We start from the raw sequence: 26,259 nt of genomic DNA, 5'->3' as shown, positions 1-26,259 counted from the left end.
GGATCGCGGTATGTTTGATCACCGGTATTCGAAAAACGAACGTAGGTCCGCGCGATGCGGTCTCGCGAGGATACTGCGAACGAGAACACGTTTCGTCACCGGACACTCGCGATCATCGTTGCCCTCTGCACGAGACGACACTCGTCTTCCAGCTGCGACGAACCGGTCTGAGAAATAGGGCCCAGTCGATACGACACCGGCCGTTTACCGACCTGTACCTTCGATAGCGTTTCACGCGCGTTCTGCGTACCTGCCTGCTCTCGCCTGCTTCCTCCAGGTAACTTGCTTCGCTCTCGCTCCGGCCCTCTTTCTCTCTCCCTCTCTTTGCTTCGAGAACACGCAGCCCTCTTTCTCGGCAGCTCAGACCACGAAACCGAGACAAAACGTGGAAAAGGAGAGAAAGAGAAGCGGAAAAAGACACGGAGTAAAAGTAAGAGGTAGTCGAAGGACGTGGTGAGGGTATGAGAACGGCGGCGAATGCAGGCCTCTACTTATACGCCACCCACCACGGCCACCTGGAGTACACCCCACCAGCCCATGAAAACTGGACACCACGTAGTCGAACTCGACTCTCGATATACGCGACTCGAGAACTCGACTCGAGAGATCCTGACTATTTGGTTGGTTACTCACTCTTTCGTTCGCTTGCTCGTGTTGCTGCTGGTTCACCTAGTTAACCGTCTATTCACACCGCAAAGCTCCTCCTCGTCTTGTTCTCGTCTGCCTCGACCGGCTACGATCTAGTTTGCTTCGTCCACCACGACGTAGTCTTCCCTTTCTTCTTCTTTTTCGTCTTCTTCTTCTTCTTCTTCTTCTTCTTCTTCTTCTTCTTTTCCTTCTGTTTGTTCTTTGGCCACCTTTACCTTCTTTCCATCCTCCACTGCCTCGTCACACGGGAAGACCGTTGACTTTTACCTTTCCCTCTCGTTACCATCCGCGTTTCGTTGTCTCCGTGGATCACGGAGGATTCGCGAGAATCGAGCGCGGGAATTCCAAGGTGTCGAATCGCTTTTTGTTCGGCGTAACCGCTTTCACGAATCGCGTGAATCATATAGCAGCGTTGAAAGGCACTCCTTGGACGTGCAAGGAAGATCACCGAGCACAGACACAGTTAGAACGTTGACAAAGTGAAAATGCTCGACGGGTTGGTTCTTTCCCTCCACATCGAGGATTCGACTATCGAAGGATCCCGATGACTCTTACTTTCGTCGTGGCTCGAACGAAATTTTCCACCGACTAACTGAAACGTTATCCGTCGAGCAGACTGTGCCAGTCCTATCGCGCGGCTTTCTCGCGATTGGTATCGTAGGTGTCAAGGCCCGTGGGTAAAGCTGCGAGTTCCGTAATCATACACGTACAAACTGTATTCAGCTGGAAGCACAGCGGCGAGAACCAGAAGGTAGGTGCCGCGTTAAAGGTCTTTACGTCTCGTTGCGCAAGAAGAATGTCGATCCATTAGGACCAGGCCAGGCCAGGCCAGGCCAGCCCGTGCCACGGTAATCCGCGACCGATTGCCAACCGATACACCGAACATTCGCATTGACATCGATTTCTTTCGTCTCTTCCTCCTCCCCTTCTCTTCGCGCCTCTCTTCTCCGTTTTCCCTAGCAGCCTTCGCGAACAGGTTGAACCCTACGCGAGATCACGCGAGACCACTGGACCACAAGGTTCCCGAAGGTTCTCTCTCGATCTGCTTCGTGGATCATGGGTCGTGGTAAGCGGAGAACACGGACAACCTTGTTCCTTGAGACGATTTGGACTAGATCAAGGCTGCGGAACGTTGCATTTCTCGATCCGTGGGTGAAAGATCGCAGGCCTGGGCGGTGGTTGGGCGGAGGTTGGACGGAGACTATGGGGGTTTAGGGCCGGGAACAACGGGATTCTGTGCTGCCCGATTATCCCGTGGCACGGAAGGTATCCGTTTCGCTTAGGCATCAAAGGACAAAGTCTGCGGCCAGCCACGGTAGGCATATAAGCGCGTCGTTGATACACCCACAGAGACTGCTACGTATATACCTACGAGACTTTCTCTCGACAAGGAGAGCACTCGTGCGCGCCCCTTTGCCGAGCAAGCACGCGAAACGACAGAGAACAATGTCTTCTCTTGCGCGTTATTATAGTACAATGCGACCCGACCGGCATAACCGGAGGAGAGCTCTAGGTTTGCCTCGTGCATCGAGACTGGCCGGGAGAGTCGTGTGTACGAGGTTCAGTCCAAGTAAAGTCAACGCGTTACGATTCGCTTGCTCGTATATGGATGATGGATGAATTAGCCGCCTGTGCTCGATTACCATTCAACCTGGCGCCTACTATATCCGCCGCCCGCTGCTGCACCTTCGGACCTTCTGCGTACAAATCGAAGGCTAAATACGGCCGGCCATTGACTGTACGCGCCCGTGAACACAGGTGCGCCGAGTATACCAGAAATTACGACCGTGCACCGGCATTCTCCAACGAGAAGGACGGTCTCTCGTCGCAACGGGTACCCTCCGATTCCAGCGAAATCACCTTCGTTTCCATCCACGCTCCGTCGTAGTTCGCGATCATCGTCGTATTTCGCAACCACACTCGTCTTTTTTACGTCCCATACGCAAAACGTTGCAAAATGCATCGTGAAGCATCGAATACGTGACGCATCTCGAAAACAGCTACTCGTGTAGGCATTCCGCACGGTAGAATAGGGCTAGCCTCGGGCTGAGATAAGACTGATCTGAGAATAGATGGAGGTTAGCTTGGAACTAGACTAGCCCTTGTCTGTGGCGAAACTATAGCTGGATTGAAGTCCGAATTGCGACTAGTTTGAAGTTAGACTAGAGCTAGGCTGGGATTTGTACAAATAAACTCGAATTAACTTAGGACCGAGATGAAAATAGACTGGTCATAGACTGGACTAGGACAAGCATAGAATTATACTGGGAATAGATTGGAATCAAACGAAAAATAATCTAAAACTGAGATGAAAGTATATTAGGACTGGGGCAACAGTGGAAATAAACTGGTATTAACTTAGGACTAAGATGAAAATAAACTGGTCCTAGTCTGGACTAGGACTAGCATAGAATTTTACTCATGATAGTTTCGGATCTAACGAAGAATAGTCTAAAACTGAGATAAAAGTATATTGGAACTGGGACAATAGTGGAAATAAATTGGAATTAACTTAAGACTAGATTGAAAATAAATTGGTCCTTAACTGGACTAGGACTAGCATAGAATTAAACTGAGGATAATTTTGGATTTAACGAAGAATAGTCTAAAACTGAGATAAGGGTATATTAGAACTGGAACAGCAATAGAAACAAACTCGAATTAACTTAGGACTATGATGAAAATAGATTAGACTAGCATAAAAAAATAGTCTAGAACTAGGATAAAGGTATATAGGACCTAACCTTGAGATCGATTAGAGCTAGCTCAGAGCAGAACTTGGGCCAAGCTGAACCTGAAGTAGGGTTAGGACTAGCTTGGAAATGGATTACGATTAACCTAAATGTAGAGTAAATTATAGATAGTCTGGGACTACTCTAAAGCTAAATGAGGACCAATTTGGTGCTGTACTAGGAAGAAATGTGTAGTAAATCCATCGGTATCTGTTTCTTTCAATTTTAAACGACTCATCGAGGATGATATACACGGTGAAGAAAGATCGGTGGAATTTCGATCGTAGAATATCGATAGGTTTACGATCATACGATAAAACGGAATGCATCGATGCACGCGATACATGCTCGGGATACTCGCGAACGACTCGAGAACCTTGACTGCACTTTCGCGGAACTCGGGCTGCATTTCAATGGACCTTCACGGTTCACGCGATTTCTCGATACACTTTCGAGAGACGTTTTGTCGCGAGGAATTCACAAGAAAAAGGAATCACTGTGAAATTTTTCATAAAACTGCCCGCGAGGCCACGTTTCCCGAGTTTCACGTCAGACGGGAGCCTCTCGTTACAAAATTCTCACCACGAACGACGATTTAACGTTAAAAGCCCACGCCTTCCCGTTCGGTATTTACACCGGTACGATGCCGGATTCGAGCCTGAACTTTCTCCGTGGTCGCGTTCTAGGTAGCATATGTAACTACGACGAAGTTCGTGAACGAGCTCCTCGTCGACTCCTAATCGACTTGGATGACAGGCCAAGATCGAAAGCCATTGAACGCTCCGTCGTATACGAGGAACGCGATTGCGCCAACCGATCCTCCGTTTGCTAAACTTTGCGGCCAGACACCGCGCTGTTGCGTTCAGTCCCTGCGCTAGCCACTGTACCCACCGTCCACCATTTCGAAATTCGCTTCAAATTTACAGTCCCTGGATGAATGATTCTTGAATTTTTCCATGCGACATGCACAAAAGTACCTAATCGAATCGAAACAGTGTAATCCGTGTACCTAATTAGCCCTCTATGCCAGTCCCTATGCCAGAGCCTAAAACGAAATTCGAGTCGGGCCGTGAAAGGCAAATGGGATCGCCTAGTTGGAATCGTGGCAACGTATTCTGTTTCCTACGTAGTCGGCGTGGAAACAACGTTCGACGTGTTAAAGAGGCAGATCCACGAGAGGATAACGCGATCGGAATAGAAAGCGAGCGAGAAGACGGGGCAGATCGGAGCAGATCGGGGCTTCGCGGCGCGATATTGCATAGAGACGAAGCTAAGATAAGATCGGAAAAGCGGTTGATATCGCTCGGTTGATAGAATTGGGGAAAAAGTGACCAAAAGTAGCGAAAACTGGCGAAAAGTCTGGGTATTGGGATTCGCTTTTACAAAAAAAGTTCACTTTCTCTGACCACGGGTGTGTCCGTGACGATTGGAGTATCGGCTGGACGTGATCGAGATCGTTATTGACGATTCCCGCCGTTTGTTCGGTCGCGTGTGTACGCGCATGCGCCCGACAGCGGAGCCGATTTAACGCGATGGACGCGATTCCAGTGGCCGGTGGGAATGCAGGTTATCGAAGTGAAATCTCTGAAGTTGCAAAACATCCTCTCGACGTAAGGTCGAACACGACCAGCCCGTTCAATGTTAAGGACAGCCGAGAACCGGAATCTAAGACACGTGTGAATATCGGCGATGACTTTCGCTCTCGAACACAATGGCGGATGTTTTCGGATCTCACTGGACGATCGTATATGGCATACCCAGTTTCGCCGCGAAGAATGCATCGCCGATGATAGTTCTCGATTTCGTCGGGCATATATGCGCGATGACGAAACCGTTGTCGGAGAGGCGCCTCGTGGAATTTCATGGAAAGTGCCTCTTCCATCGTCATCCATTCCAGCTCCCACCCGTTTCGTCCTTTATTCCTTTATCTTTAGACCAGCGCGACGGGTTAGCCTCGTTGACAGAGATGCTCGTTTACGTGCGTATTCGCCATTATTTCCTCTCTTCTCCGTACTGCCATGTTCCTTCGCGTATAACCGTTCACCGTCCCGAAGCATCCGTGAAAGTCGTCGAGTATGCGCGTTTATACGTATATTTTTCTACGATACGGTGAATAGGCGTTACGTAACCTGTCAACGTTCGTTTGCCGGCATACGCGACCCTTGACGCCGACAAACTCTCGAGTGCCGCTCGTTTGACCGTAGTTGTATCGGTGTCGCGGAATGCGTCTCCGCGAGGCATTTCCTATCACACGAAATTAAAAAGGATGGAAAGGCTGTGGGAGGGAGAGGGGAGAAAGAGAGAGGTATCGCTTTGGTATCGAATGGATGAGTTCGGTGTATGTACGTATGTACGAAATGTACGTAACCTCGAGGGCGGCGCTCGTAGCGAAAGACACTTTACAGACACGTATTCCGGTTTCGCAAAACCGGACATCAACTTGACCCACATCGCGCGTTGACGATCACCAATTTCCACTACGTTTCGTTACGCGGCCCCTGTATTCAGGCGACCTTAACATTGGCGTACACCGCCACATCGGGTAGGCGTTGTAGGCCGTGCATCGTTGCAACGGAATTATCGATGTGGACGACACTGAGAAACTATACGTATGCGTGTATGTCCATCTCGCGTGGGTATAGTTCGGATTGAATTGGCTAGAGTGTAATAGCGAGGCTACATATTGTTCTTATTGGTCGGGTGATACGATCGCATCGAATCTGACGAGGGACAAGGAAGGATAAAGACCGTAGCGAGATAGAGGGAAACGGAGCGATAGAGAGCATAGCGAGGTAGACAGAGACGGAGATATAGAGGGCGACGTGTTACTATTTCGTGGTTCACGGGTCTCTCGGAAGATGACTCCAGCAGCGACACAGTAGCAAGGGGAGCAATCGCCTAATTCCCCCTTCGAATCGCAGACACGCTGGCCTTGACGCGTGTTTACATTTCGACCAATAACGAAGCTTCGTGCGCTTGTTTCTCCTCACTGTATGGGCGAAGATAGATCTGTCAGATATCTCCAATCGGATACTTGCGCTTCTTCTGCCGGTCATCCGAGAAACGCATAACACCGGATTATGATTATAAATCTCTTGCGTCACTCGAGTGATGACACCATTGGTTGGCGTGGTTACGAAAAGTCATTATTAACATTGAGCGTATAATAATGGAATAATATATAAAATATCGAGATAAAACTGATTATTAACTTTAAAAAGTAGCATCGATATTGGATTTTGGGTTTATAAGTGTAAAATAACTACGATATATATTTTCTCTTTTAAATTCTTTTAGTACTTAAGGAAGGTATATTTATCTTTGAGTGCTTCTCTAGAACGTTTGATTTACTCGTGAGAGAGCCTTAAGAGGGTACGTGACTCAGTTTGCCTAAACCCTCAATACTTATCTGATGTTTATGTAAACATTCAGAATCTAAGTCTTATAAACGACTTATTCGCACCTTATATTCTAGATTGATTTTTCTATGCAACTAAATTGATCTTTTCAACAATCGGATTTGAAATGGAAGAATTTCAAGTGCTTCTTTATGGTGAAGGAAACTTCGAGTCTAAGGGGTTAACCCTTTGCATACCTTTGTTGAGTCACACTCGAGATCAGTTTTTATCAGAGGAACTTCTTTGTCGAGTTACACTCGACATTTTTTGATTCTTTATTTACTGAACGGGAAAACAGAAAATAAGTACCTACTTGAGTTACTTGAATTCAGAATATATATTACAACAATGTTTGAGAGCTATATTAAGCAAGATTCTTTAAAATAAGTAGCAGTCGACGAACCGTTCTGAGGAATAAATTTCAAACGAAATGCTTGAAATAGTAGGGAGTTATTGGCAACAAAATTGAAAAATAATTCGCAGTGTAAAGGATTGATATAGCATCTCTGGAAAAGTAGATTGACGTTACAAGTTGCAATTTCGAAAAAAAGGAGAACATGAGTGAGTTCTAATGTAACCTTATCTCTTCGTTATTAAATTTATTATACTTTAGAGTTTAGCTTATATTTAATGTTATAACAGGTTACCAATAGGAAGTCGTTTGTAACTAGTCGAAGCGGAACTTTTTACTCCTTCGTGGGAATAATTTTTACCGCATTAGGGTAAGTTGTTATTAAGAAATAATAGTGATTTTAAACGAAATCTTCTATTTTCTTATAAAATAACATGGTATGTGTCGTGGTTTCGTCCAAATTCCAATTTCTTCATTCCGTAATCTTACTCGACTAATATATCGTCAAACTTGACAAAGAAATTATTAATATTACGCATGTCTATCTGGGGGAAATTTCTCCCTAGTGGAGGGGATGAGGTTACTTGGGATTTTTACTCATTAAAACTCTTAGGGTGACTTTTCTCGTCGCGATGGTGGAGCACTGGGAACTCGAGACGAATATAACCGGTGCTCCGTCACGACAGGTCCCAAAATCGGGGCCCAATCCATCATATCACGGTGTTTTGCAATCACTACGTATATCTATACTGTGACAAAAACGTGTCGAATAAAAATTTTAGGGTTGATTCCCGAAATATTCTTCAAGATATTTCTAATATCGTATATCACATTTATAAGATTTAATATTCTTGCATTATACCCTGATATATTTTAATATGCTAGTAAGATTTCTATGGTTTAGGTTAGTTTGATTCTCTTGTTCAGATAGATTCGAATTAGGATTTAATAATAGTTAAAAAAGATGATCATAATTCGTTTAAAGTTCATTTTATATCGTAAATAATAGAAAGTGGAAATACTGCAGTCATTATTCGGTCATTAAAGTCGTATTTAACGAAACAAAAATTCAGCTAGAAATCTGATATAATTTTCCTCGTGAGCTCCATACCGTGGAATATTTATTTTGCTTTTCACTAAATTTATTCTATGATTGACAAACCGATGTTCATTTCTTCAAGTAATTATACTGCTTCCAGTAATCGGACATTATAAAGGCACTGTATTTAATTTAATTTATTTTTTGCAATTAACGCAATTTGTTCTGTAATTATTGCATGTTCTTAAACTTAGTTTACAACGTTGATGCAGTATAGTAAACGTTATTTCACACCTACATTACGTGCGATTATGGTAATTCTTACAATAATGCCATTATTGAGACAGATAATAATATACCTTAATAACATATACGTGAATGTTGAAATTTTAACCAAATTAACATAATTTTCATTTTAGGAGGTTTCGTTGGAGCTTTCCATTAATTAGTTTAGATTAGCTTAGATATTATTGAAACAGATAATAATTTATTTTAATAACATATGCGTGTAAATTGAAATTCTAACGAAACTAACATCAATTTCATTTCAAGAGGCTTTGTTTCAGCTTTCCACGAAGTAGTTTAGATTAGGTTAGATAAAACTGCGTGTATATAAAAACAAAACTGTAGTATAACCTAACCAAAGTCCAATATTTCACTTCACGAAGTGTTAGATTATCAAAAATATTTCTGTTAATGATTTTCAAATTAAATATGAGCTATGGTTGGTACTTTTCGAAGGTTAATTAGGAAGATGATCTCTGCCACGGTCAATGCCAAGGTCATTGGGAATACGTCCCCTGTCTCTCATATCGACGTAATGTAGGAACTCACCACAAATTACGATTGTCAACTTTGGTTTCGAACACGAAGGTTAAGTTGCATTAATTATTTACAATATCCAATATTAATATCTTCGCTGCTATCTCGAAGGTTAAAATCGAGTTGCGGTTACATGTACAGGAAAATGTGGTTTGAAATGTTGCCCTTGATGAAATATTTCAAGGTCATTGAATCGTTTTAACGTCTCTGGGACGTATGCCTAAGCGACTGGCTGCCCTTATAACGAACCTTCGGCAGAAACGTGGACCAATACGATATCAGGGAAAGTGAATAAGGATCTCTGCTGGGAGAAAGTCCTTTCCTCTTCCTCCTCGTCGGGCAACGCTTCATTTTATTCTGAAACGTCGTTATCGCGCGTTACTCGAGACGTAACGCTCATGTTCGAGGCTCGTAAACACCGTTACCGCATTTCCTTACGCGCATCCCCGTTTCGCTACTCGCTGATCGCTCATTTTTTCCCAAACGAGATATGCCTTCTTGCTCGGTCTCGCGAGTCGGAGGAGTCACGTGCGAGATCTGTTCGACAGGATCGAGAGGATAAATACAATTAGACGTCCCTTTTGAGCGGACGAGCTTGAGTGCTCGCGAGTAAATGAAGTACAATTACGGGAGTTATACTCATCACGGGTCGTGCAGACGCATTTCCTCGGGGGAAATGCACGATGGAGCCTGCGACGACACAACCCGACCATGCCGCGTTACAGTTTTCTGCAGTGTAACAGAGAAATAATACCTCTGCGAGTTGCATTTCTATAATCGTTTCCTCGTTTCGCAATAACTTTCCATTTTGCGACATAGCCCGTTGTTGACGTTCTTCTCCCGTTGTTCCCGCGAGAACACTGTGCTCCCGTTTGATAATCAACACGCTTCGAGTTTGTAAGTTTAATAACCAACGCGACTGTGTAAGTTCGATAATCAACGAGACCAAGTCTGCGAGTTGAATCCGTGTACAACGCGATGCAAAATTTATAACATAACCGAGCTTATAAAGTTGGTACGTGTCATAATGAAATTTGTAATTGAGATAGTTAACACACCCGAGCCTACAAGTTGAATGCGCAGCATGATCAAATTGTAAGCGTAATAACTAACCTGGCCAAGCGTACAAGTTTCATATACACGATAGAGTCTATAAACATAGTGATCGAGTCCATAAATTTGATAAATGACGAGATAAAACTTACATGTTTAGTAACTAATGTATCCAAAGCTATGTGTAATGAGCAGTCATAAAATTCGTAAGTGTAACACAGTCAAGCTTGTAAATTTAACGTAGAATATGGTGAAACTTACAATTGCGATGACCAACATATACAAAGTCATAAGTTTAATGTATAACATGGTCGAATTGTAACTATAATAACCAACATGGTTAAGTTTACAAGTGTGCTGTACGTGACTAAGTTAGTAAATATAGCAACGAAGTCTATAAACTTACAACTTTGATAATTAACACATGCAGGCTTACAAGTTACTATACAGTATCGTTGTAGATAGAGTAAGTAACGTAGCATGTCTACAAGTTTAACATACAACGTTGCTGGACCTATAAGTACAATAAATGACAAGATGAAACTTATAAGTCTAATAATGAGCGTATCCAAGCCTGTGAGTTTAATATACAGTAGCACCAAGCCTATGAGTATAGTAATTAGTATCACATGAATATTCCACTGCAGACAACTAACAGTATAAGTCTAAGATTATAAATTTCACACGCAATGTGATCAAACCTTTAAGTTCAATAACGAACTAGTAGAATGTGGACGAAGAATTTTAATTGTGTAATTTCTCGAATGAAATCACAGCGTTTGTTATAACGTGCAGGGAAGTAACCGTGCACGGTTGTAAAATAACAGATATATAAAGATTAATACTGGTGAAATATATACACTTACGCAGATACAAAAGGAAGAAGAATAAACGTGTCTTAATGATTAAAATATTACAATAACTCAATGCGCTTTGTGCTGATCCGGGCTTGATACAACTTGTTCTGAAAACAGCAATTTTAAATCCAAAAACCAAGCACAGGGCCCCTTGTTGCCTACATAGTACCGAAGGTCCTTGAAGGCCAAAAATTCCTATTTTTTTTTTTTTAACGTGCATTTTATGTGCCATAAAATAGATACAAAAATATACATAAAAAAAGGACCATGGAGGGTCAGAAATGAAAACGTATATTATGAAATCTATGGCACTAACGTGAAGCTCTCGCATCTTAAAATTAGACTTAAATTACTGCGCTTATGGCTTTAAAATTATATACACGTAAGAACTACCTTAGTTATCTATAACTATATAGTTATATATTATTAACTATATTACTTAACGCGAGTATAGTTACGTATACAGCTTACGTATAGGCCAAAAATCGCCATTGGCCTGCAACGCCTAGTAGAACCGACGCCATTGTTGATTTATTACAAATTTAAACAAATTTAAAGTATCACAAATGTCACGGAGAAGTATTTGGGAGAAGTATCTTTAGAAAGACAGTCACGTATATAAACGAAAACACACGACCACCCATGGTTTTTGATGGATGTGCCCGAATATTTCTTAGAAATGGGTGTACGAAATAAAAATGACACGGTAATAAAGAACAAAGAAAGCACGTGCAAGACTGTACGAATAAGAATATACGTGCTCGAATCGCACTTGGAGGTTAGTTTAAAAATCGTGTAAATAGAGCCACGAAAGTGACAGGTGGCATTGCAAGATTATCGTAGTCGTTGAACGCGTAGAATTAAACCACAAGTTCATCATAGTCCAATTAGTTGTACTCATATCTACTTAATTATACGCTAACAAACTGTCCTCTCCACTTATCGCCACATAATCGACATATCCGAGCATACAAGTGAAATAAAATGGCCGGCACTTTTGAACAACACCTATCAATAGTCTGTTCAAAGACCAGAACCTGCGCTCGCGTTTAACGATCGACGCTATCATCCTAATAAACGGGTTGTAGTCAAGTACAAGCTTTTTGAAACGGTTCACGATGCCTGGAACTTTCTAACGATCGGGCAGAATCGTGAAACGTTTACGCAATTTCCTTCCGTCAATGGCGTTGCTTTCGAGTACGCTCGATTTAATTAAACCTCGGGACTGATAAGCTATCGGCAGTTTATCCGCTGGATCTCGGGGGACGACAATGAGATACACCAGGTAGCTGCTCGACCTCGTGATCACCGGGGAAGAGGAGTAACGGCGTTAAGCGGGCTCGGGTGAAGGCGCCACGTAGACAGATGAGAAGCGCGATCGTTATTACCGTTGCATCTGCCTCTGCAGCCTGACTTCGACGACATTATCGAAAGGTCAACATAGGACTGGTCGTCTCTGGACACGAATCACGAACATATCCACGACGAGGTGCACTTTTAAAAGTCACTTGCACGTAATGGGCAAAGTAGGTTCTCGGGTCACGAGGATGTGTAATATACCTGATCTTATAATAGCCGTGCATCTCGCAGCGCGAATATCGGTTAATTAATTAGCCCCTGTGAAGATGCCTGTTAATCGATCGTACTCGGTCGCACGAAAACAGGTATTGGGACAATGGGGGGCATATCGTGGCGATCTCGGGACGCGTTTAGGCTTCGCGCGAAGAAATACTCTCGACGTTACCCTTAGGAACAGTCGTGGCTTGGCTATAGCGGTCGTATACCGTGGTAGAGGTCGAGCGAAACGGGAAATTCTCGGTGGAATGTGGTCCCTGTCAAGGATTACCGGTGAATAGGACATCTATCATTCACGATCCTCAATTAAATGTCATCGGCTCGATGATACGTGCTAGAAGCTATGCTCCGAATGTATACGCTTGTCAAAAACACGCAACCTGTTCGGGCCCGAAATAATTCTCGCGCGCCTTCTAGCCCCTGGACGACTACCTTTCTCGATTTCTCGATTTCTCGATTTCTCGTTTTCTCGAGTTTGCTTCTCAACGTCCTCCCGTGTTATCAGACCGGTGACGCGACTCGGATGGTCTTTGCGAGTGAAATGCTTCTCGCGAAGGCTTCAAGGCCGACGAGATACTGCCTCTCACTTTCATACCTCTCGCGTATACACAAGAGGGCCTCGTCGGGGCCTGCCTTTCCCCTCTCCTCTCTGCTTCTTGTCCCATTGCCGCCCCTTCTTCTCCATTTTTCCTACCTATCATCCGTGTCCTATTCTTCTCTCGGGCTCCTCTCGCCTACCCGATCGACTCGTTCATCGTCTCCTTCGACCGACAAAATATTTACCATTTTCTTCCACTCGCCGTTCTCGCTGACCTAACCGTTTTACGGTCAAAACGCTCGTTTTGCGGTTAAATATAACGCGAATCGCGAATGCGGCAGCTCGCACAATGGAAGAACAGCGCGCGCGAGGCTGTTTCAGGCTGGTTTCAAAGTTTTGGGAGTGGTATATGCGCGCGCGCAAGATGTATAAAAGATGAGAATGCGAGAGTGCAGATAGAGCACGCCCTCGACATTCCAAAGTCGCTCGTTGGAATTTCTCCAGCTTACATCCTACACCGTCCCCGTGCCTATGTAAATACGTCGGAGAAAAGTGACTTACGAGATAAGTATCGTCGTCGCGTTAGGCGCCGAGCGATTCCTAGACTCGTCAAGGTTAGCCTCCTCGTGGAACACCCACGAATCGGCGAGATCTCGAAAATTCCGATAAAATTCCGACTCTTTTCCCGGTTTCTTTGGTGTCTCGCGCGCCGATCGTATATCCCCAGAGACGTCTGTGTTTTCAAAAATTTTTATTGTATTAATTTACATTTATACAGTAAGTACCTTGAGTATTCGGTGAATGGCAGCCTTCTTCTATATACATGTCGCAGTTTTCGAATGTACTTCTCGATTAGTACGCAATGTACGATATTACATCGATCGTTTTACAAGATTCCACGCGTCTTTAGCGGGTTCCGTGGCGTTGGAATTTTTAAATGCGTTTCGCTCGAGGAATTATTAAAGAGAAATTGTCGTTACAAGTGTCGCGTGTTTGTCCGGAAGAGAAAAGAAAGAAATTTCCGTCGCCTCGAGGTCGATCCCTGAAATCGGATTTTTCCACCCCGCGTTAGTTAAAGGAAGCGGGCAAACTCGCGTTTTCTCACAATCGATCTATCCTCTACGATAGGGCTTAGGTTTCACTTGGACCTCCTCCTGCTGAGTCTCCTCGACCTCTTCCTGCACAGGTTTGCCTCCCCTGGACCCTCCGAACCTACCACGTCCCGAAGACTTGCTCTCGCTGGCAGCGTTGCTCTTATTGCGGCTGTGCGTGGTTGCTCTGCAAGGAACATCACCCTCGTTACATTCTAACCTTCGAATCTAGAGTATCACCGTGACTCGAGAAACGATAAAACGAGTTCGTTACTTGGATTTAGGCGTTGTCGAGTCCGAGGCTGTCTGAGTACCAGAGGGTTCCCGATGAGCAGTGGGTCCTACTTGGGCTCTCCTTCTCTTGAGCGCTGCCAGCAGATCCTGGTTTGACCTTAAAGCGACAGACATTTTACCTCGAGTAGGCAAGGAGGATCTTTGACAATAGGGGCGAGCAATTACCTGAACGGTCTGACTCCACCGCGAACTTTCTTGGAAGATTCCGTTGTCGTGGTGGGAACTTCTTCCTGCTGCTCTTGATCGTCCTCGAGCTCTTCCTCGCCTTCCTCCTCGACCTCCACCGGTTGCTCGATCGCCTTCGCCGTAGTCGATTGTGCCTGCGAAGAGAGAATCTCGTTATCGAGCAAAGAACTTGGAAGGACGTCTCGCGTTAAACTCACGGTTCCGCCTGCTGGCGATTTTCTTCCAACGTTTACTCGACCTCTCGAAGACAGCAGTCCTCCAAGTCGGCCGGAATTCGACCTAGCCGGGGCTGGGGTGACCGGTGCTGCCGGCTCGTCCTCGTAGTCGTACTCTTCCTCCGCTGACCTGACCGCGGCTATCAGACAGCTGATCGCCACCAATCTAGAAAATCATAAATGCCTTTACTCGAGCCTGTCCACCGTTTTCCTTCGTTCAGTCGCGTTTCCACTGCAGCGTGGCAGGAAATGCAGATACCGAGGTCGAATAGCGAAGATATGGACGACAGTGAAAGGTAGCGTGGCGGTCGTGGAGGATTGCTCAGTGCTAGGAAACGCTTTCCTCCTCGACGAGCGCCAGCGAGCCGAATAATAGAGCGTAACAGGAAGTCGGCTCTTCCTCGATCGAGACTCGATCGAGACTCGACCGATCCTCGATCGCGTGTTTAACACACCGTGCGATCTTCAGCCCCGAGGGCACGTTGCTAATCCGGCGTGCTACGATTTCTCGATCTCCGACACAGCCAGACCCCTATCGCGATCGGTCCGAGGCTCTGGCGAAACGGAACGAAACGAAACGAGGCAACGGTGTGCACGCGTGAATTGCACCCGGGGATCAAGATAGAAAATACTTTTCCCAACAACGTAAAAGCCAACGAACCTGCCGTATCTCCCTCGATCGGCGAGAAATCCGCGACAACATCTCGCAGCTATTTTTATCGAGCAATTTACTTTCGACAAGGTAGTACTAGCTAACCGGGTGATGAAAGCGAAGGCGAATTGTTCGCATGGAACGCGTTCATTCATATGTAATGTTGTATCGTTACATCGCGATACATATATCGAGGACGAGAGAACGGGACGCGCGCAGGTTTGGCCGCGAGCAAGCGTGTTAAAAGGCCTGTCCCCTAAAGGAATCGGGGCTCGTTTCGCGACTCGTTGACGCGTCGCTGGCAGGACACTCGGTTCGTCCATTCGGCGGTGCAACTTTCGCCAGGATCGAAAATAGAATCCGAGGACGTTCCTCGTCCTCCCGCGTTAAGTGGGATCGTGTATACGGGGATCGTTACGTAGGATCGCTGGACAAAACCGGCGTGCACCGGGGCCCGATACCCGCGCTGCATGTTTGTCGTTGTAGATCCGCGTACACCAGCTGGATTTTGACCTGTGACATTCACGTACGAAACTCACTTTCTCTGCTTGGCTCGTGCAACTCGCGCTTACTATACCAGCATTGGCCGCGCCGTTACGACGGACCCCTCTCGTACGAGGAATACGCGAGTACGTGAGACGGCTGACAAATGTCACGAAAACTAGCCAAACTCCTGGCTCCGTCTCCGCCGTCCCGTTCACCGAAAAATCCTGGCCCGTTTCGTTTGGAAAAGCGGGCAGGCTCGCGCGAGGAATTCGTAAATTTGTTTTCGCAACGGCAGCGTCTACCCGTGGAATTTCGAGTTTCCACCACCGGTCGATTAACGGGGAAAACGGTGTGAAACGACTGCACGGTCAAAGGATTAGGACTACGGTTCTTTTTGCTTTCCTACGACCGGCCTTTGTGTGTACGTCCTGACGCAATTTCGGCGTCCGCTCCGGCAACCGTGGTCGCGATTGTGACATCGGCGTTACGGTTGTTCGTTTTCGTGGTTGCTCGTAAAAAGGAAGATATTCCTCCGTTCCCGAACGATATTTCGTGCTCACGTTGTTTCGTCACGCGCGGGGAGAAATCACGCGTCGTAATGGAGTCGATGTTCCGGTGGTATGGAAAAGAGAGGAAAAAGGGGGATAAAAATGATAGACGTTGCACAAGTGGCGATAGACGAAACACGTTCGTGCAACGTTTTCCGCGCGAGATGCTGCGCGAAAATAATGTCAAGGAAAGGCAACGGTACACGGGAACGAGCCGCGACGCTAGAGACATCTAGGATCCTAGTTTATTCACGCCGCTGATAGCCGCGTTCTCTGATCGATTTCCTGGTTAAGAAACAGGATCGAACGCTCCTAGCCGCTGTCAACGTTTGCATAACGCGATTTTCTCTGTCCTCTTATTACCCGATCGCACTCGATGGCCGTTGAAACGCCTCGCTCTTTCGCGAACCGATAGAAATTCGCGCCTGCTCGTTAGGCTCCCTAGCACTGCAACTGTTATGAGCGAGAGAGGTTCTGGCGAATATCGATTCCGGTTACGGTAAAAACTATCGCTACGTTGCTCTGTTTCTCTTCGGCATCTGTTTAAAACGTATATGTGTGTATCGGGGCTCATCCCCTCCACTTTTCACTACATTTCCTTCGGTGTCTGGAGCTCGAGCGAAATCTAAACGGCGGTTCGGGAAGGAAGATAGCGAGAGTCCCTTTCCATTTGTTTATAGAGTAGCGCGGTGGAACAGTTCGGGGAATCCGTTATTAGAAATCGGAATATTACGTTTATCCACTAGCACTAGTTACTTTTAGCGCAATTACCTCGAATTTGAAAACGAAATCGAAATCGAAATTCGTTAATTCCGTTGAAAGACAGAATCAAAGGGTCAAGATTCGTAACTTTCGATAAAAATGATCGATGATAATTTTTAACGACGTTTCGAGTAGAAAATTTCGACCTCGAACTCGAAAATGTAAATTACGAAAATCGTTGAGGAATACGATACAGGAATTTTGAATCGGTGACCGATTAATGCGCGATGAAACGGCCTTGAAACGATAGAGGAACGTTGGAGAACTAATCTAGAACCGATACGGTAACAGGTTGTGGATTCCGTAACCGGAATCGATATCGAATCTTTTTCATTCATAACAGTCACATTTGAGTTTTGCACGATTACGTCGAGAACCGGGAGAGACGCGATGACCGTTTTCGGTTGGGAAATGTCAGAGACGATTGATTTCCACGCGCAATGATCACTTACGACAGATACCGAATACCACAGGGTACCGTTGGAAACGATAGCCGAAGCTAAATACACCTTTCGATCGAGTACCGAGGCTTCGATCGGCCTTGATTCGAAGTTCTCGAGGTGGCGACAGTTGGTCGGGCAAAACGCGAGCAGCGTTCGATTTAATCCAACGGGCACACTCGTATAACGCTGGAGAAAATGGGCCGGATCGTCTCGCACGAATTTCTACTCGAGGGAGCACGCGCCCGACACGCTCGAGACGTCGCGAGGATTGCTGGTTTTCCTGTTGCTTGTCTAGAATCGTAGCACGAGTCGCGGGGAAAGTGGTCGCAAAGATTCGCGCAAGACTGGGTAAAAGGCGAAGAAAAGGTTGGATAAGCGCGAATAGAGGGATCCGCGGTGTGATACTTACGCGAATATCGCGAGCCTCATGGTGGTTGGTAGGTGGAATGGCCGTGGACAGTTGTTTGACGAAGGAACGAAAAAGCTGGTTCCGGAAGCTGCCCTTCTGCGCGTGCAACGTGGAAACGTGGATCGGCCGACTGTTACCACGGGCGCGAAGCCGCGAAGAATGAATATCGGAGCGGTGTAGAGGGAACCGAAAGCACACCACTGCAATCGCGGAGGCTGTGTACTTTGGAGTGCCGAGTCGAGTTTCCCCTTCTCTCTATATATATATGACTCTCTCACTCTCACTCTGCCAGCAAACCACCCGTGCCGAACCCATCCACCTATCGTGTATGTGACTTTGATATATCCTTCGCGATACCTGCAAACCACGCGATATCCACGCCATTGTTCGCGTTCATGGAATTCCGACCGGCGAATCTTCCTCGCATCCCGGACAATATTCTCTCGAGTACTTCACCATACCGATACTCCGCCGTCCCCCTCCGCGAAAATCGCCGCGTTTCCGGCTTTCCTAGTCTACAGTACCCTTGGTACAAACGCGAGGAAGGTTGAACTTTACGCGACTTGCGCGGCTACCATTTTTATTCCAAGCGGATTTTATGTACGAGCCGTATAATTTGCAGCGTCGCGTTGCCGAGAGAATTTGAAAACGCGATTGGTAACACAGAGGCGACTGAACGGATCGAACCGAGCGCCGATCGATTCGATCGTCCCCCGAAACGAACGAGTCGCTCTGCTTAGGACGTGTTTTATAGTTAGATCGAGCGTAAGCAGTGAAAGTGAACGACACGGACCTCGTATATACCTGTCTGTAGGCAAGAATGCCAGATACCCACTGTCGTCCCGTGTGTCCTACCTTCGTTTCCTTTCTTTATCTTTTTACTCTCCCATCTTTCCATGAGAATCCTTCTTGGTCTCTCCAGAGAAGAATATTCGCAGGAATATTCGCAAGAATATTCTCTGGCAGACATGAACAGTCGTATTTTGCGAAACGTTGGACGATAAAGAATCGCCGAGTCTGCCATTTCCTTCGTATGGAACGAACGGAAACTCATTCGGGGACGTGATAAATTTCCAACAAGCTAAAGAAAGCATTCTCGATGGTCTTGTTAGCTAGACAGCGCGATTATCCTTGAAATTCCACCGTGTCGTCCGAAGAGGCCGCAGCTGCATGACAGAAAAGTTATTAACGCGGATGCTCGACGGTTTGCTTGCTTACCGAGTACTATTTTCACTCTTGAGGTCTCCCCTCGATCCTCGGGATTTACCAAATACAGCTAGGCCCCGTTCCCGACGTGTTAATTCGGTTACGACGCGGTAGCAAAGGCCAAGGAATAAAAGATGGCGGGCCGCGCACCATTCAGCCTCGAAAGAAAAAGTATCGGTGTCTTGTGCAACGATCTATGCGCATACAACACACGCGAATATTTCCTCGAGCCGCGCACGAAATCTATCCAGGAGGAACGATGGCGATCGACGAAAGCCAGCCGCGTGTGTTGGCCTTCCACCGTTTCGATTCGTGAACGGGAATCGTTTTGTTTACCGATAAAATCAATTCCAGACAGGTCGCTGTTCGAACTTCTCCCCGAGTCGTCGCGCCTGGAGAGATATTCAGGATCTTCCGTGTGTAAATGTCAAGAGGTGTATTGCAGCAAGTACAATTGCGCGTTTCAGCCGACGCTACGTTCGTTATATCCACTTCGATATATATCGCCATTCGCGGGCTCTAAGATGGCTGTGTGCGTGTACACGCACGCGAAATTCGAAGGGAGAACATGGAAATAAACATCGGTCGTTACCTGTTTCGCTATCACCAATCGTTTGTCTCTCCGAAGACGATAACCCTGAATTCCTTGGTATAGTTGCTGAATCGAAAAACACTTGCAAGTTCCTTTCTAGAAATCGCTGCCTGCGCGGCCAACCGTTCCTCTCGCTGGTAAAACTCGTGCTGTCACCTCTCGGCAATATCCAGCAGCGTTCGAAAGGATTTTACGACGCAGGATTTACCATCTTTCTAGAATCGATCAAATAGAACCGTATGCATACCCATTTCCGTTCCACGTTCGATATTTTTCTAATATTTTATACCTAGACCGTTACTTTTTAAGGTTATGTGAGAATTTTCGAATACGAGTACACGGGAGGGTTAGTAAACATTTCATTTAAGGAAAATAGAAACGTGATACGATTAAAAGAAAATTTCAATAAGTATGTTGGGAATCGTATCTGCGTTTCGTTGAAAAAAATTCGGTGGGGGGAATTTGGGAGAGGAGGGGAGAACGGCGGCAAAAGAAGAGTCGCGGAGTTCGTATTCGGCTCCTGCCGAGCAGTAGCGCCATCCGGCAAAGTAGCCGGAGAGCGAACTAAAAGAGTCGAGGAGCTTGTCTGTCACTTGTTGCATCGCCGTCGGCCTGACGTTCGTTCGCTCCGGGCCCGGCGTGCTCTTACCGGTGCATTCTCGTGATTTTTTCATTTTCTACGCTCCTTTTACCCTTCGTTATCGTACTTTCGTTGCATCGAGTCGTTGAATTTTCTTCTCGGCAACGGTGTAATCTATTCGTGTGGAATCTCGGCGAGAAACGGGTTGTCAGTGTCGCGTGTTTTTTTCATCTGTGCATCCTTGGATGTGCATCAAAATCTCCAGCTCTCTCGCACGCGTGCAACGTGATCGTTCATCATGGTGAGTAAACAGTGGGAATTGGCGTGAATCCAAATCCACGAATTCGTCGGTGGTTTCTTACACGGGGGAAAAAAGGTTCTCGCTCTATATATCTGCTATATGCTCGACCCGCATTGGCGGGTAACTTGAAATCGGTTCGAATCTCGGATCGCAGCCGATCGTGATTTAATTGGTATACCGTTACCGATCATTTGTAGATACTCGGTTCGAAAAATCGAACTCGGTTGTGCTTGCCAGGCTCGCGTACCCGCGTAAAATGCGAAAGAACGCCGGAGAATACGACAGGTTTTTCGTATGCACGACGAATCTCATTGCTCCTTCCGAGAAAAGGGAGCACAATGGCTGCGTCCAATAGGTGCGATCGTGCGTGCATAAGCAATGAAAAGGAGCACTGACTCCTTAATGCCATCTCGCTTTATCGTCAACGGTTCTTGATATCGTCGGAAAGAATTTAGGATTGGAGTTATCTGGAGGAAAAGGGATTTCGTGCTAACATTTTGCTTGAGTTTTCGCGATCTCTCGGTGTCTCGTTGAACTCTGTGAATAGTTTAACTCGTGCCTCTGTATCGGTTGTGTTCCGCGTTGCTCTCTGCTCTCTCTGGGTCGCTCCTTTGTTTCCTGGTCCGATACCTCTGTACTCCGAACGCGATGGACGCGGTACTACGTCCATTTCTCCGTCCTCTCTTTCTCTCTTCCCTATCCTGCTCGCCCTCTCTTTCTCCTCCTACTCCTCCTGCCGCTGCCGCTGCTTCGTCTCATTCTCGCAGGCAACTCGAGTACGGGCGTTCTCTAGAAACCAGTTTCCAGCTGTCAGCGTCCAGTTTCTCGTACGCGCGGTCTACGTGTATGTACGCGCATACACGCGGTGTATGCAATAATTTTTCGTTTCGCGGCGCTCGCGCATATGCAGCGGTCTGACCCACGGCAACCTCCAGCCACCGACCACACGATCACGCTCGCTCCGTTTCGTGGTCCTCCTATCGCTTTTTGGTTCAAGGGAAAAGAAGGCACGATCGAAGGACGATCGGTGGCGCGCGGCCCTGACGGGTATGGTATTGGTTAATCGGTGGGCGCGAAATAAAGCAGAAGAAGCAGTCCGCGCTTGGAGAAAAGAGCTCGCCTCGACCGAAATAATTTTCTCCCCTAACGAAAGTCGAAGGGCGCGCGTCTGGACCGAAATAGGCGGATGTACGGCGAGGAGAGGCGAAACGTGACGGGACAAACTCTGCTTTTACGTTCTCGAATTCATTCATGGGAGCGAGACGGTTCGGCTGACAGGAAGAGACCCGAAAAAGACGCAGAGAGAGCGAGTGCGTGCACGAGAGGGGGTGGGCTGATTCAAGTGTCGAGACTTAAATCCGTCGTGGTCGTTCTCGTTTCGTGCCGGGGGAATACCGTGTCTTCGACCGTTGTGTTTACTCGTAGCTGCTGGCTTCTCTTTGCTGCAAGAGCAGCCACACGGTTCCCTGAAATCAAGAGGATAGGAATGGTTCGTAGTCGAGAGAATCTACACGGCAAAGTATGCGGGGGAACAGATGGTCCGTTGAAGGTGGAGGCGGATCAGGCCGAACCTCGTGGGACCGTAACTGTCCCTAACTAGGGACTGCTCCCGTGCTTTGCGGGGTATTCTTACGCGCAGGTATCCGGCGAAAAGTTTCCGCATACCTGCGCACCTCGAGAATCGTAGTTCCAGGAATTTACCGAAATTTTACCGCCTACTCGAATATTCCAGCTAAATTTAATCGGTAAATAATACGTCAAGTTAAAGAATTCGTTCTTTTCCCATTGATTTTCTACGTTAATTTAAAAGGCAATTTTAATTTATTTAAAAGAAAAATTGAGTCGTTCTTTGGAAAGATGTACATACTTATCAATCAAAATCGTGTTTTGATAGATATTTATTTTGAACTCGATACATTATTTTCAAAGTTTATTCCTTTTTCTTTGCAAAAGTGTATCGTTGACGAAAGACTTGTGCAATTGATATTGTACAAAGTTCGCTTTTACCATAGAATGAAATTATAAAAATGCGATAATTGGAGAAAGGGCTTATCTCAAGAAATGACTTTGTTTCAAAGAGATTATAGTTAGGGAAAAGATAACGTGGTAGTGCATGGAATATTTGAAAATTAAAAATTTATAAGCTATTGCAGTGAGATATATGGAAGGTATATAAATATAAAAATGTGTTTATATTTTTAAATTTGAGTAGAGATAGAGAGGCTTTAAGTAGAGATGGCTTTATTCGAACGTTTAGGTACATTTTCACTGTACTTGCTCTTCTGCTCTATTGTGGTTTAGATCTACACGTGCAAGATTGTACGGCAAAATCATAAATTCAACGAGTGTTCAAAGTACATAATTGAATTTGGGCTGCCAGGGACAAGGGAATTCACAAAAATGAAGAAAAGGAATTTTAAGACGAAGTCAAAGTGAAAATTTATATTTTATATTAAGTTAGTAATTAGTATTTGCGATTCATATATTTATAAATATCGTTAGTAAGTCTTTTCACTCCCAGGAACCCTAAAAAGAGATCGTTAGGTACGGTCCTACATGAGCCCGTAGCTCTAAGACAACAGTCACTGCCACTATTCGATAATTTAATTCACACCCTTGGTATGTCCTAACCTGTGTTATAATATTGCGGATGGGTTATCACTAGAATTACCAAACCAGTCAAAACCACCAGTTTTTCAGCTACTAAAAACGTATAGTTACTTCTGATAAAAATAATATTGAATTTTATTCAGACAGAAACGTGCATATATATGCGTGTGTGTGTGTGTGTGTGTGTATTTATTATATAATTGCAATTACAGGTTAAAGTAATGAACTCCACCTTTTGAATTTTTTAAAATTTTAACGTCAAAGTGTTTGATTTATTCTTAACTTTTGATACTTGAAATGAATTTTTATTCGTTTGACAACCGCTTAACTCCACAAAATAGAAAATAGGAATTCATTTCAAATATCAAAAATTGGGAATAAATTAAATACTTAGGCATTAGAATTTTGAAAAATTCAAAAGATGGAGTTCATTACTTTAACCTGTAATTGCAATTATTATTACTTATATATATTATATTTAAATTTATAAATATAGAAAAAGAAGGGAATGACGAATTTCTTCGCAAACACCAAATAACGATTTTATTCAAGGAAAAATTATTCGTTATTTATAGATAACAATTTTATTCGAAGAAAATTAGTTCATGGTTTACCCAACTTTCCTTAAAATATTAAATATGGCCTTACGCGACGGTGCGATGATGCGATATACGATATTAAACTAAACAGCGGAACAGTCATGTATATTTACGTAAGGGTGTTTCAGCACTGTTAAAGATACGAAGATAACGATCGATTAACGATGACAGGCTCATGTGATTCCGATTATTGCGAGCAAAAACAAATACCGATACGATTGGAATAAACACTCCGATTCGTAAATTTATTCCTATAAATATACATTTAATAAAACTAAACACCTTATCGATAATATTATCGAAATATTATCACACGCATAAGAAAAATTCAATACATTAGTAACAATTCTTGTACTAATATCTTTACACGCACAGTAATTATTTTTCCAACAATTTATTCACGAACTTTTCACAAGTTTTTAATAAGTTTCTATTCAGACGATGCTCGATGCCGATAAGAGTGCGCGTGTCTACGCACGTTACGCAACGAATCACGTTTCCTCGCGTAATTGTACGCTTTAGGTTTACACACGTTAACGTATAGTCGAAGATGAGTCTAGACGGCGAGCACCTAACCTTCAATTAAAAATTTCACACCGCGAACGTTTTCCCGCTTTTCCGCCATCTTTGATAACACCTACGTTCCATTCGCCGTCCCGCCTCCCCCCCGAAAACGGATTCAGCGTATTAGCCTGCAATAAAGGATCGCAGCGATTCGTTCCGCGAATATATTACGTCTCGAAGAACTCAACGAGATAAGCGAGCTTCGCAGTTTCTTATCGATAATAACCGGTCGGTGTAACCGTTTCTGATCGCTTTCTAAGCCCGATCTCGTGTTTTCGAAAACGTGATCTCGTCGATAAAGCGGCACGTTACAGCCGTCGATACCGCGTTGTTCGCGTTGTTGCACAAGCAGTCGTTTACCTTGCAGCTAAATCGCGACACGGTTTCCCCCGCTCTTGTCGCCCGGCAAATTGTATTCGGCCTGGGCTCGGACGAGACAAAAGCTGGCGAACGGAATGCTCGAAACTAGGTAGACTGCTTTTGCCGGAACACCGTTCCGTTGGTCTCGCGCGATCGAGAAGACCCGAGAGGACCCGAGACCGCTGTATATTATCCGTGTCGAGGTCAGAAGAGAAGACTCGTTTTATTCGCGAAAGGTGATTACGTCGAGAGAATTCGAGACGTTCGTAATAGAGAAGGGACACACGCACACTGGCGGAGGAAAGCAACAGGGACTCGTGGCTCGATCGGTATCAAGGGCGATGGTTACCGATGCACGGATCGATATTACCGATAGCACTCGGGCTCTCACAGTTGGGAGTGTCGAAAACGAACGCGAGGGATACGCGGGAAACGAAGTGGACGTTCCGAGTATAGCTATATTAGCTACAGTTTTTCGCCCGGTAGCCGTGATTCCCTCTCCCCACCAGTTACGCCGAGTATTGGACTCGGAGAGAGACAGCGAATAAGTTTTCTCGGAGTTTCTCGCTCTAACTCCTAAATCGCGCGATAGAGGGCAGGGAAAGAAGACGGATAATTCTGAGAAATTCACCTCGGCCAGCTGCAGCGGTAAGGTCTCGCGGCAGCGAAACGGTTACTAGTGTGTATCTCGGCGGCCAGTGAAGCTTAAACGCATTGAGAGTCACTGAAGAACGGGCCGCTGATACGACGATGCGTCATAAGTAAATACGCGCGTACCTGTAACTCGTTATCGGCGTTACCGTGCTCCGTATTGGATAGAATCATCTACTGGCGATCAGTCGGTTAGGGAGCGAAACGAAGCGTGTCGGTCGTCGCGAGAGTCTCCTCGCGTTCGCGATTACTTCGAATCCATTCTCTGTTCGTTATTCCCGGCCCGTCTTGTTCTTTCTCTCGCCTTCTATCCCCCACCTTCTGTTTCTCTCGCTCTGCGTGCATTACGCGAACGGGTCGCAGTCAGTCAGTACAGAGGCATCGTTGACGCCGCCTCGTCCCACCTCATCCCCCTTCTTTTCCCTCTCTTTCGTTCTTTCCCTTCCCGATTCCTTTTTGCTCTTCTCTCGATTAATTCTTCCCCCTCTCCGTCGCTCGCGTTGTTCCTCGCAATGTACCGTGGATCCCGAGGCGACGGTACTTGCTCGCTTTCGAGTTACGTTCCACGCTTCTCGTACTTTTTTTCGCTTCTTCTCGCCGGGACGTCGCGTCCGCGTTGAGAGATCCACGATATACGCTCGTCGATAGATCGATCGTACAGTGCCGGTGTTGAGTGGCTGTGCCGTCTTTTTTGTC

At 45.6% G+C, this 26,259-nt stretch overlaps 2 protein-coding genes across 2 annotated transcripts in view; one reads left to right on the top strand and one right to left on the bottom strand.

The window, feature by feature from the left end:
- Positions 1-14,126: 14,126 nt before the first annotated feature.
- On the bottom strand, positions 14,127-18,120 carry LOC108551535 (uncharacterized). The gene is made up of 5 exons (XM_017905740.1): positions 18,101-18,120; positions 14,783-14,966; positions 14,565-14,719; positions 14,380-14,496; positions 14,127-14,292 (listed from the first exon to the last, which is right to left on the bottom strand). The coding sequence occupies exons 1-5, from the start codon at positions 18,118-18,120 to the stop codon at positions 14,127-14,129; spliced, it is 642 nt and encodes a 213-aa protein (XP_017761229.1).
- A 2,614-nt stretch (positions 18,121-20,734) lies between these two features.
- Positions 20,735-26,259, top strand: part of LOC108551518 (uncharacterized) — a 65,916-nt gene continuing 60,391 nt past the window's right edge. The window contains exon 1 of the mRNA XM_017905722.1: positions 20,735-20,779. The gene's annotated coding sequence lies outside the window, so the exon portion shown is untranslated. The remainder of the gene's footprint in view (positions 20,780-26,259) is intronic.

Source organism: Eufriesea mexicana, unplaced genomic scaffold (assembly GCF_001483705.2).
Source record: "Eufriesea mexicana isolate 0111107269 unplaced genomic scaffold, ASM148370v2 scaffold4395, whole genome shotgun sequence".
NCBI lineage: Eukaryota > Metazoa > Arthropoda > Insecta > Hymenoptera > Apidae > Eufriesea > Eufriesea mexicana.
This window is presented reverse-complemented; position numbering and strand designations above follow the sequence as displayed.